The sequence below is a fragment of the Schistocerca piceifrons genome, chromosome 2 (genome assembly GCF_021461385.2).
Source record: "Schistocerca piceifrons isolate TAMUIC-IGC-003096 chromosome 2, iqSchPice1.1, whole genome shotgun sequence".
In the NCBI taxonomy this organism is placed as follows: Eukaryota; Metazoa; Arthropoda; class Insecta; order Orthoptera; family Acrididae; genus Schistocerca; species Schistocerca piceifrons.
Window position 1 is genome coordinate 809,168,378 of NC_060139.1, and position 13,482 is coordinate 809,181,859.

At 41.1% G+C, this 13,482-nt stretch overlaps 1 protein-coding gene across 1 annotated transcript in view; it reads right to left on the reverse strand.

Moving 5' to 3' along the window:
* Positions 1–13,482, reverse strand: part of LOC124775884 (suppressor of lurcher protein 1-like) — a 310,233-nt gene that overhangs the window by 96,865 nt on the left and 199,886 nt on the right. Inside the window, exon 4 of the mRNA XM_047250717.1 lies at positions 10,344–10,524. Coding sequence (XP_047106673.1) covers positions 10,344–10,524 — 181 coding nt within the window. The remainder of the gene's footprint in view (positions 1–10,343; positions 10,525–13,482) is intronic.

Here is a 13,482-nt window from a genome sequence, read left to right on the forward strand (position 1 = left end):
GTAAAATATGGCACATGCGTAACGAGTGTGCTGAACACGACAGAAGAATGTCTGTCAATCAAGTATCCACTACCGGTGGCTGAGGAAGTGCCACCTGAAGAGGAATTTAGAGATAACATTCAGGGAAAGTAAACTAAAAGAGATTCTCAGAGTTGAGCACTTAAACACTGAGAAAGGGGAAAGTAAACTAAAAGAGAATATCAAAGTTGAGCACTTAAACATTGAAGAACAGAATACCATAATGGATATATGTATGGGGTATAACGATATATTTCATTTGCCACGAGAGCAGCTGATACACAAAGAAGTGTTAAGGCAAGAAATAAAGTTAATACCACAAGCAGAAGGTTGGGTAATGTGTCCGAGACCATATAGAATTGCACAGATCCAAGAAGAGGTATTGCAAGAGGAAATTAATAAAATGTTGCAAGACGATATCATAGTTCAAAGTAGCAGTGGATGGAATTTTCCCCATATAATGATTCCAAAGGAAAGGGAAGCTAGCGGGAAACAAAAATGTCTGATTGCAGCAGACTATAGGTGCCTGAGAGATATATCTGTTAATAATATTCCTGTGACAAATTTTTGGTGGGCTACGAAAAGCCAAGTACTTCTCAACACTTCATTTGGCCAAGGGGTGTTACCACGTGCTGTTACGTGAGAGAGACCAGGAGAGAACAGCGTTTAGTACGCCATATGGGCATTATGAGTACAAGAAATGCCACCGTGTCTGGAAACGGCTTGAAATACGTTCAAGAATTTAATAAATTCCATTCTAATGAGATTGCAAGGAGAAAAGATATTCATTTAATTACATGACGTAGTAACATTTGGTTCCTCACTAGAAGAGCATAACAGTCGACTTCAGGTGGTCTTTGAAATATTAAGGTATTACAATTTAAAACTACGAATAGATAAATATGGATTTTGGTGCAAACAGGTTACTTTTTTGGGTACTTCTTAATGCAGAGGTGTTAAAGCCTGATCCAAAGAAGGTCGCAGTAGTAAAGCAGCACCCACAACCAAAGAGTACTACACAGTTAAAACCTTTCTAGGGTTAAGCGGGTATCATCGTCGTTTTGGAAGTAATTACAGTAAAATTGCAAAACCCTTATATGATTTGGTGAAGAAAGGGGTAGTATACAATTGGGGAATGGAACAGGAGCAAGCAATTTAACAATTGAGGCAAAACTGTTAAGAGCATATTGTTATAACTGGCGCTAGTCAGAGCTGTGTCGGGGCCCTACTGAGTCAAGGAAAACTGAATAGCGATCTACCTGTTGCATATGCATTCAGAACCTTAAATAAAGCGAAACAGTGATACGGCACTATGAAAGGGAGATGTCAGAAAAATGCTGGGCACTTAAATACTTTCGACCATATTCATTTGGCCGAAAATTCACAGTACGTATGGACCACAAGCCATTAACATGGGTAAGTAGTGTTTCCGATCAACCAGCGCTATTGTTAAAACCTAGATTAAAACAGGATGATAATGATTATCAAATCCTCTACAAAAGTGTAAGCGAAATTAGATTGCATATATTCTATCTAGAATTAGAAATCTAAGCACGGTTACTGATGAGAAGGAAAGCAGTAAAAGCAACTTGGGGAAGGCAACCGAAAGAGCTGAGACAGCTGCATTGGTGAGAGTTTAAAGCCATAACGGAGGGTGTAAGCGGCGACACTAAAAGGTCATATTTAAAACTGGAGATAAGCGGGCCGGCAACACAGGCCATGTGAAAAATAAAGATACATAGATCATGGCAGGGGACACAGCTGTGATGGAACCTGCTGATAGACTGAGTCAAGAGGAAAAGAAATCGATTCTGAAAGAGTTGCATGATTCACCAATTGGTGGCCATCAAGGAATAGTTAGAACTTAAAACAGGATAAGGAAATATTGTACATAGGAAGGTGTGAAAGTAGATATGGAGCAGTACAATGCGCCTATGTGAAAGCTGCCAAAAAAAGAAGATCATCCAAAATAAAACAATAATGCCTATGGAAATAGCGGCAACAACTGAGTATGTTTTTAAAGATATGATATCGACCTTTAAGACCCCCCTTTCACAAACAGATAAAGGTAATAAGTACATCCGTACCTTTCAGGATGCACTAGCAAAGTTCTTAGTTGCGGAACCCACTCAAAAACAGGATACCGAAACGGTAGTAAGAGCTCTAGTGGAAAAGATTATTTTGAAGTTTGGTATGTCAACCTTAGTACTGAGCGATATGGGTAGTAACTTTATTTTGGAAACGGGCGAAAAGTATTCAAACTATTGCGTATAGAGAATATTCAGACGACAGAGTAATGGCGCATTAAAAAGAACACACCAAACCTTAACAGAAACGTTCAGACGCTTTATACACAGGGCGCAGACGGACTGGGATTCCTGGGTTCCATATGCGGTATTCGTATTTAACACAACACGGAGTAGAGCAACGGGGTACACATCTCATGAGTTGTTCTTCGGGAGAGTGTTCAATATGCCAGGAATTCTGCAAATGAACCCAGGTGACATAATTTATAATTACCATTATTGTGTGCTTTAATTAAAAGACCAAATGAGAGTTATGCAACAGTGTGCACGTGATTTTAATGTTCATTCTAAATTAAGAAGTAACGAGTACGATGACCATATTTCTGTAATGATGACAAGTAACTTTTAAAATCTCATTATCAGTACAAGTTAATCTAACCTCCTCTTTACTATCAGTGCGCCCTGCTTTTCTGACATCCACCTACAACATCTGATCCTCTTGTGCCACCCTATGATATGCATCACACCCCCCCCCCCCACCCTCCCCAACAGCCCAATGAATTTCAACCATGGGATAAAATTCTACTACATGACAAAAGTGTTCGTAGAGGAAGATTAGAGAAATTATACTCAATGGCGAGACGCATATGTGGTTAGCAAAGCTAAAGGACGAAGAATGTGGTCATACATTTAAAAGGTAGTAACTGTCTAACAGTACACACCAACCATCTAAAAGAGTATTTTTTGATTACAGGATGCCTGCAAAATATGTGGGAGTGGCAGTCTCCATAAAATCATTCGAAATTAATTCGGTTCAAACAGTGGTACATCATCCAGTTCTACAATTTACAAAATTCTGGCTATCACCAGGAGTACAGTATGACAACATGTGGAATGTCAATCTTTATAGTGTTACATGGAGAATTTAGAGTTATTTGAATTTAGTAGAATTGAAGAATAAGTTTGAAAATATCGAAGTATTAGTTATCACATGTGTAGATTCTGTCAGAGATGACTCAGCTCACTTAACTTGAATGCTTCAGAACGTGCCAGAACCAAACAGGCTTTACAGTTCCACATAGGTATAATAGAGATATCACAAAGTCTAATTGTACAGCTAGCTTTCCATGAAAGTATAATACAGAAATGCGGAGCACTAAATTTTGTTTGGGAAAGAAGCAAAATATTATTTGGAACTCTGGATGAAGATGATGCATCGTATCTTAAGGCAAAAATTGATGTATTTCAAGCAGTGCAGAAATAGCTATTAAGGTTAACAAGAGAGCAAGTTACCACAGTAAAAGCAAAGCTAACGAGTTTTAATCAAACATTAACCTTTGTAGGAACAAATGAAGAGGTTATCACACAGGGAAGGAAAAGTCTTAGTTAACACATAATGCAGTTCGAAAGTGGACTGATAGAAAGTTGCAGAGAGCTCTTATATTGATAACATTAATGAGCAGCTAATTAAGCTGATATAGTCTTTAATGAGCCAGAATTGGAATACAATTTGATCATTACTACGATCGTAAATGTGCATAACGGTATTTTGGTATCACATTTCAGTAACACTGTGCAAGTAGTAAAATATTTATAACTGTTAAAAGAAGAAATTTAACATAAGGGATTCACAATAGTACTTGCAGGGGACAATGATTATAAGTTGCTCAAAGTAATAGATCTTGGTGTGTTCAGACCTGGCAATATTTTAAGACAGTAGTGTCTTTTACATGTATAAAATTTGGCCACTTCTTGATAAGGTAGATGTAAAGAAGCAGTTGTTTACATATATAGCACCAGAGAGGGCAATAATGTTAGTAGATGATGGAAAAAAGACAGTACATGAAGTTAAACAATGATCAGTTTTTATGTAAAACGATAAATCAGAGTCACAGAATTTGTAAGAAAAACATCTGTTCTTTTGTTTGCCTATGACCATAAAAGTATGAAACTACGATGTTACAGACTGTAGCTAAAATGCCTAAAGAACTGTATCCCATAGTTCATTGTGTTAAATGGAAGTGTCTGGACATGAATAAGAGGTAAGGAATGGTAATTTGTAGTTCCGAAAGGTGAAGGACTTACAGTGTTATGTAGCGATAATAAACCTACTGATGTAGTAATTCGTGGCATAGGAAAATTGAAATTTATGGAAAAGTGGAAAGGATATGGTGCTCAAATATTAATACAGTCTCAACATATTATTAGAACAAATGTAACAAATAATGATATAGTTCCGAATTTGAATACAGACATAATGTTACATTGTTAATCAGGGAAGAGCAATATAACAGAACTTACTTTCAATCTGCCTGGTGGGCATGAAGTGATATAGATGATTTAAACGCAGTAGGGCATAAACTTGACGAATTGGAAAACGAAATTTTGGATCAACAAAAAACTGCTTGTAGTGGATTTTCATCAGGCAGCATATCTGTTGGAGTTATGCAGCAAGCACTGTAATCATGATTGTAGTAGTGTGCATATGTAAACATTGTAGATGCTGTTAAAGTGTTTTCAGTTGGTCTGAAGAACAATGGGTGCCGACTGTTATTAGAAGATATGTGTAATAATTAAGATTGTAAACCAGTAACCAAGTAGGGAACCGGTAAAATATCAGCCTACTTGAAGAGATAGAGGCACGTCATGCCAGCCTATTTAACCAGCGTTGCCGCCGGCGCTGCTGAGGATTCAGATTCAGATTACGATCTTAGTTTGCCTCAGCCGCTGAACCTGCGTTACTCTGCTCCAGAACTTTTTTTCTCGTGGCACTTAGCTGCACAAAGTACATGCAGGATTGCACAACATGGTCAACGTGTTAGTGCGTCGTAGGATTCGACAGTTGTTCAGTCTCAGTTGTTATTCAGAGATCCTTGTCCTTTTTCCCAACCAAGTTCCTTTTTTTTTATCATCAGTCTACTGACTTGTTTGATGCGGCCTCGCCAGTGCAACCTACGTCCTCAGTTACCTGTTGGATGTTTCCAATCCCTTTCTTTCTCTGCATTTTTTCCCTGTGCATCTCCCTCCCTTTACTATTATGGAAGTCATTCCCTGATGTCTTAACAGATGTCCTTTTATCCCGGCCCTTCTCTTTGTCAGTGTTTTCCACATATTCCTTTCCTCTCCGATTCTGTGCAGAACCTTGTCATTCCTTACCCTATCAGTCACCTTAAGTTTCCACATTCGTCTTAGCACCACATCTCAAATGCTTCGATTCTCTTCTATTCCGGTTTTCCCACAGTCCATGTTTCACTGTCATACAGTGCTGTGCTCTCAGATATTTCTTCCTCAAATTAAGGCCTATGTCTGATCCTAGTAGACTTCTCTTGGCCAGGAACGTCCTTTCTGCCAGTGCTAGTCTGCTTTTGATGTCCTTCTCACTCCATCCGTCATTGGTTATGTTGCTGCCTAGGTGGCAGAATTCTTTAACTTCATCTACTCCGTGACCATCAATCGTGATATTCAAGTTTCTCTCTGTTCTCATTTCTGCTAGTTCTCATTATTTTCGTCTTTCTTCGATTTACTTTTAACCTATATTCTGTACTCATTAGATTGTTCATTCCTTTCAGCATCTCATGTAACTCTTCATCACTTTCACTCAGGATAGATTATCGTGAGCGAATCGTATCACTAACATCTGATGAGCTTGAACTGTAATTCCACTATTCAACCTTTCTTTTATTACTGTCATTGCTTCTTCGATATACAGATTGAACATCAGGGGTGAAGGACTACAGTCTCGTCTTATACCCCTTTTAATCCGAGCACTTCGCTCTTCGTCGTTCACTCATTGTGCTCTTTTGCCTCTTGTACATATTGTATAGTACCAGACCCTCACTGTAGCTAACCCCTACTTTCATCCGGATTTCGAACATCTTGCACCATTTTACAATGTCGAACGCTTTTTCCAAGTCGACTCGTCCTATGAAAGTGTCTTCATTTTTCTTTAGTCTTGCTTCGATTAGCAACCGCAATGTTAGAATTGCCTCTCTGGTAATTTACCTTTCCTAAAGCTCTCTTAAATTCTGATTATAATACTGAATCGCCTATAGCCTCTAAATGGATTCCTGTTTCTTCTTCTATCACATCAGACAAATCTCCCCCCCCCCCCTCCCCCCCTGCGTACAGGCCTCCAGTGTACTCTTTCCACCTATCTGCTCCTTCCTCTGCATTTAACAGTGTAATTCACGTTCCACTCTTATTGTTATCACCCTTGCTTTTATTATCACCAGAGGTTGTTTTGACTTTCTTACAGGCTGAGTTAGCCCATTCACCCATCATTGCCTTTTCTGTTTTTTCACATTTTTCATGCAACCATTTCGTCTTAGATTCCCTGCACTTCCTATTTACTTCATTCCTCAGAGACTTGTATTTCTGCATGCCACAATTTCCATGAAAATTTTTGTACTTCCTTCTTTCATCGATAACTGGAGTATTTCTTCTTTTACCCATCGTTTCTTCGCAGTTACCTTCTTTGTACCTACGTTTTTCTTTCCAAATTTCGTGATGGCCCTTTTTAGAGATGCCCATTCCTCTTCAGCTGTACTGCCTACTTTCCTGCTTCTTATTGCTGTATATATAGCCTTAAAGAACTTAAAGCTTATCTCGTCATTCCTTAAAACTTCTGCATTCCATTTCTTTGAGTATTCATTCTTCCTGATTAATATCTTAAATTTCAGCCTACTCTTCATCAGTACTATATTGTAAACTGATTCTATATCTGACCCTGGGTCCTCCTTACAATCCAGTATCTGATTTCAGAACGCCCGGCCTTTTCCAAGTGTATCTCTTTCTCTTGTGATCTTGAACAGGATATGGACTGTTACTAGTTGAAGTTCATTACAGAAATAATTAATCATTCTCCTCTCTCATTCCTTGTCCCAAGCTCATATTCTTCTGTAACTTTTTCTTCTACTCGTTCCCCTATAACTACATTCCGCTCCCCCATGACTATTAGATTTTCATCTCCCTTAATGTACTGTATTAGCCTTTCCGATATTATCTCTATCTCTTCATCTTCAGCTTGCGACACCGGCATGTGTGCCTAAACTATTTTTGTCGATGTTGGTTTGCTGTCGAGTCTGATAAGAGCCACCCTATCACTGAACTGTTCAGAGTAGCACACTCTCTTCCCCAACTCCCTATTCATAACGAATCCTACCCCAGTTATACCATTTTCTACTGCTGTTTATGTTACCCTATACTCATCTGACCACAAATCCTTGTCCTCTTTCCATTTCACCGCACTGACACCACTATATCTAGACTGAGCCTTTGCATTTCCGTTTTCAGAATTTCTAGCTTCCCTGCCTTTGAAATTCCATGCCCCGAATGGTAGTACGTTATCCATCCTTTAGTTATTCAATGTTTTTCTCATGGTCACCTCCCCATTGCCAGTCCCCTCCCAGATATCTGAATGGGGGACTACTGCGGAATCTTTTGCCAATGGAGAGATCATCATGACCCTTTTGCAATTACAGGCCACATGTCCTGCGGTTACATGATGAGTGTCTTTAATGGAGTCGTTTTCATTGCCATCTGAATCCTCATTTCCTGATCTGAAAATATTCCAGCTTGTATTCTCAGGCACCAGGTCTACGAGTTGTACGGGCCACTTCACTACGGGAGACAGCGTCAGTTACCATCCTGGTCTGCTACCACGACACTACACCATAAAAAAACGAATCGGATAAGGAATTACCTTTGCTTTGACTGAAGACTACTCTCGTAACCGTAAATGTCTGATAAAATGACAACTGCGTCACATATCAAACCGAGTGAATCCAATACACGTATCTGAAGCTTAAATGTCTGAGGAAATTGTGACATATGTAAAGCATGTTGTAGTGTATCCAGAGTGCCGACTCCTGTGTTCAGGTTCAGGGACATTACAAATATGGATTTACGCCTGCATGTGTCTATGTACGTATGTGTTTTGCACTTCTCCTAAACAACTGACTGTATTAACATATACCAATGAAAGTACCAGCAAAATTATAACTGTATGACACACAATTCAGGACATACGACGTCCTAAACATGACCTGCTTGAAAACGAAACTGCAACGCGAACTATGTGTGCAAATGAGAGCAAATTATGATAATATTACGTAGAATATATACGAGGTGCCTACGGGGGAACGCCACGGGTATGAAGCGCCTCCTAAACGTCCACAGCTTGTGGTCTAGTGGCTAGAATTGGTGCCTCTGGATCACGGGGTGGCAGGTTCGATTCCCGGCTGGGTTGAGGATTTTCTCTGCGTGGGGACTGTGTGTTTGTGTTGTTCTCATCATATCATCATCATCATCATCATTCGTGGTAGTGGACAGACTGGATTGTGAAAAAATTGGACTGTGTAAAAATTGGGGTTTTGTATAGGCGCTGATGACCGCACAATTGAGCGCCCCACAAACCATACACCATTATCACATCCTCCTAAACCCCTGGATCGATTTCAACCAAATATGAAATACACATTTCCATTCGGAAAGAAATACTATGCTTTAAAAACCAGTAACATCCGACTGGGTTAATGGTGAAGAAGCGGAGAGGTAAGGGGGAATGAGTAGATGCATAGAGACATAGGACATAGGAAAAGAGAAGATGTAAAAAGAGAAGGGCAGACGGAAAGAAAGGGAAGGTGATGGACAGAGAGAAGAGGGGATCAACAGAGAGAGAGATGGAGCAGGAAGAGATGGAGAGATGAGGGAAGAGGAGTAGGTCAACAGGGAGGGAGGGGGTATGAGGTAGAGGGAATAAGGAGGAGACAGAGGTAGGAGGAGGAGATGGATATAGAGGGGGGATGCGATTGCTACAGAAGAAAGGTGTGCATGAACACAGGAGGAGTAGCGAATTGACAAAGTAAAGAGAAGAAGATTGACAGAGACAGGAGGGTGGGAAAGAGCGACAGAAAGAGTGGGGAGGGGATGGACATAGAGAGTGGAGAGCAGAAGATGGGCATAGGGAGGGGCGAAGAGGAGATTTACTTAGAAGGGTTGAGGAGAAGTAGACGGGAGATTGTGATGGGGGAGGAGGAAACTAGCTTTGAACGGGGGAGGAAGAGATCCCCATAGGTGAAAGGAGCAGATGGACAAAGTGAGGAGGGGATGGACACATAGGGAGGGGGCATACATACTGAGCTAGTATATTAATGAAACTGTACTACACTGTTCACCAGAGCTTTGTTCTCGTTGCGGCTCCAATAGAGCAACACGTATTACACGCTATTAGAAACGTGTAAATGAAAATACTTTGGTTTTACGCTACAGACAGACTTGACTTCTTTCTTCTTGAGCATGAAAAATATATTTAGCTGCCATTTTTGAAAGTATTGGAGCTCTCGTGTGATGGTGAACTACATGCTTACCAAACATTCCTGTTGCTAGTATAGATGATTGAATTTCCCTTTAGTTTAGCAGGTATGTAGGTTTCTACATGGAATCGGTGTTGATTTCATTGTGACTTAATTTAAAGAGCATTAAGCGTTACTACCTGGGGTACAACCTTCATGTTATGAAAGACTAATGTCTGTTTCGACATGAGCTGTTGCAGCTTGTCAGCCAGACTTACACACTTCATAATGTGCCCGTATTATTCTCGGAATCAACAGTTACTGTATCTCAAAATGACTGGTAGTGATTTGAAAACTGTTATGCGAAAATAGTAATATACTGGTAGAAAAACTGGCAATAAAACAACATAATTGGCCACTGCGGGTTTCGATTTGAATAAAAATTTCATTCCTTCTCATATCTAATAGACGATTCTGGAAAGTCATTGGTAATCCTGCATGCTTAAGTAGGTTATTTATATGTTCCGATTAAATATGTTGTCACATTGTGAATCTTGAATTGGAGTTATGAAGTTATTAATTAACCAGTCCAAGAAGTCCAGTAGGATTAAATTAAGGAGAAATAACTTTCCCATTCTATAACGCACCACTTTATCCTTTCGCACCTCATAAACAATTTTTTGTCGTCATATCGCCTTTGTAGGAATTTCTATTAACGCCATTGAGGTGTCACTTACTTCACAGTGTTTAGTGGTTCTGCCGTAAGTATACAGCTTGCTGTACTCACTCAAGATGCGTCTTCTGCACGTCGAAGTCGACGAAGGTAATGTGAACGATGTCGTGTGAGCCGCCAACGAAGCTGTAGAGAAGGCAGTCGACGTCGCTGGGGTATGGCCGAGGGTAGTCGGGGCTGCTGAAGACGCCAAACTCCTTGCCGAACGTGCTCGTGAACAGCAAGCACTCGCACCCTGTAAGGAGACTCCATCAGCTGTATACGCTGAAGTGCCAAAGAATCAGGTATAGGCATGCGTATTCAAATAAAAAGATAAGTAAACAGACAGAGTACGGTGCTGTAAAGTTTGGAAGGTAGGAGACGAGATACTGGCAGAAGTAAAGCTGTGAGGACCCCGCGTGAGTCGTGCTTCGGTAGCTCAGATGATAGAGCACTTGCTCGCGAAAGGCAAAGGTCCCGAGTTCGAGTCTCGGTCGGGCACACAGTTTTAATCTGCCAGGAAGTTTCATATCAGCGCACACTATGCTGCAGAGTGAAAAATCTCATTCAAGATTTAAGTGAGTTTGAATGTGGTGTTATAGTCGGCGCACTATCGATGAGACACAGCATCTCTGAGGTAGCGACGAAGTTGGAATCTTCACGTACGACCATTTCACTAGTGAACCGTGAGTATCAGGAACCCGGTAAAACATCAAATCTCCCACATCGCTGCGGCCGGAAAAAGGTGCTGCAAGAACAGGATCGACGACGACTGAAGAGAGTCGTTCAACGTGAGAAGTGCGACCCTTTCGCATATTTCTGCAGATTTCAATGCTGGACCATCAACAAGGGTCAGAGTGCGAACCATTCCACAAAACATCATTGACATCGGCTTTCGGAGCCAAAGGCCCACTCTTGTGTCCTTGATGACTGCATGACACAAAGTTTTACACCTTGCCTGGGCCCATCAACACCGGAATTAGACTGTTGATGAATGGAAACATGCTGCCTGCTCGGACGAGTCTCTTTTCAAATTGTATCGAGAGGATGGACATATACGGGTATGGAGACAACCTCATGAATCCATGGACCCAACAAGACAGTAGGGGACTGTTCAAGCTGGTGGAGGCTCTGTAATGATGTGGAGCGCGTGCATTTGGAATGACACGGGACCTCTGATACGTCTAGATACGGCTCTGACGGGTTACACGTACGTAAGCATCCTTTCTGATCACTTACATCCATTTATGTCTATTGTGCATTGCGACAGACTTGGGCAATTCCAGCATTAGAATGCAACGTGCCGCATGTCCAGAATTGCTGCAGAGTGCCTCCAGGAACTGTCGTCTGACTTTAAACACTTCCGTTGGCCACCAAACTCGCTAGATATGAGCGCTATTCAGCCTATCTGGGATGCCTTGTACCGTGATTTTCTCCACCCCGTCGTACTCTTACGGATTTGTGGACAGCCCTGTAGGATTCATGGTGTCAATTCCCTCCAGCACGACTTCAGACATTAGTCGACTCCATGCCACGTCGTGTTGCGGCACTTCTGCGTGCTCGCGGGGCTCCTATGCGGTATTAGGCAGATGTACGTTTATTTCCCTCTTCAATGTATATATTATACATCTATGAAAGTACGAGAATGCATTATCCCAATCGGTTAGCCCGTATTACGAGGGAGCAATGACGGAAATCAAGATGAGATTGCGTTCGGAGATCAAAATTCACGGTGACAAGGTATCAGTGGCTGCATTCCCTGATGACGTTGCAATCCTTAGTGGAAGTGAGAAAGAAGCAGTAGAAGGAAAAATCTGTAGTGGAAGACAATGATCAGAATGTACCCAAGAAATAAACAAGGACGTCAGGTGTAACTGTTACTATGAGTTGACCCAAAAACGGATGCCCTCAATCGAACGTACGAGCTACGTTTTTTATCTGTATAGAATGTCAGAAATTATTTTTATCCTCAGTCATAGACACCTAGGTCATGAGTGGCAGCTCATACATCGTGTGCTGTAGAGTACTACTCATTTTCTCCTTGTCATAAAGGAATCTAATCATTATATATACAGACACAGACACATTTCAACCGTTCTCAAAAAGCTCACACGAAAAAATATTTACATTCACAAAATGCTTGTTAAAATTTCACTACGATTATTAATCAAAATAGGGGAGAGGTTTGCTAATTGCTTTTATCACAGCGCAATTTTTTTCCGGTATCCAATGTTTACTAGGCAGTGGAGGAGGCAGCCTTCATATTTAACATTTCTCTTCAACTGTATTGCAGAGTCGTACAAGTTTTCGACAAACTGAAGAGATACATTAATACAGAATACACAACCAGGTGTGTAACTTGCTTCAACTTTTCAGCCACGTATGTTCGTTTAGTCTTCCCAAAATGTGGTCGACTAAATATCGAACGCAGCAACTGCAGTTCATCAGCGTGAAATGTCTCTGAAAGTAAATATCGACCAACAGAATACTGATGTTAAGCAACAAGACTGTAGCAATATAAAACAGAGTTTCTGAATGACGTTTGCTGGGTCCTACGACGAGGAGTTACAGGCCATCATGCTGGCCAGCACCCATCGACATCAATAGGAGGTCGGGTGGTGTTGCAAACTGTAAATACAGTGGACAACTTTGATATGCCCACGAGGGATTTAAGACAATGAGGTAGAATACAGATATTCGAATATGAAGAGTAGTAGAAAACGGGCAGCAGGGCTTCAGGAAAAATGTCGAGCCTATAAACAATGGCATTTGGTGACGATGTGAAACGTCAGGATAAGAAAGACACATGAAGCAGTCAGATACAAAGCAAGCAGAGAAAACCGTAGCCAGTGGCACAGAAAAGAGACATTATGGAGTACGCTGTTCTGAATAAGGACATGGAAACGGCTACACAGAACGTCAGACCCATGTCCTTGCGTTGTATTCGATGAAAGTGATAAATACTCCTATGTACCAAGTTTAGCGCCGGATCTGCTGCACTGGCACAATGAGTTACACGTTCTGCTCGTAGCGAGAGGACGCCGTGTGGTAAAGTCTTAAGCTGCGCGCAAGCGCAGAAAGGGGTTTTTGTTTTGACTTGTGGAAAAAGTGCGGATCGTAAGCTGGTCAGTGAAGGTAGTTTGCGCTTTTCGGGGCTATATACTAGTTTCCAGTTTCCACACCGGAGACGGGCAGCGGAACAGGCAGACTTTTA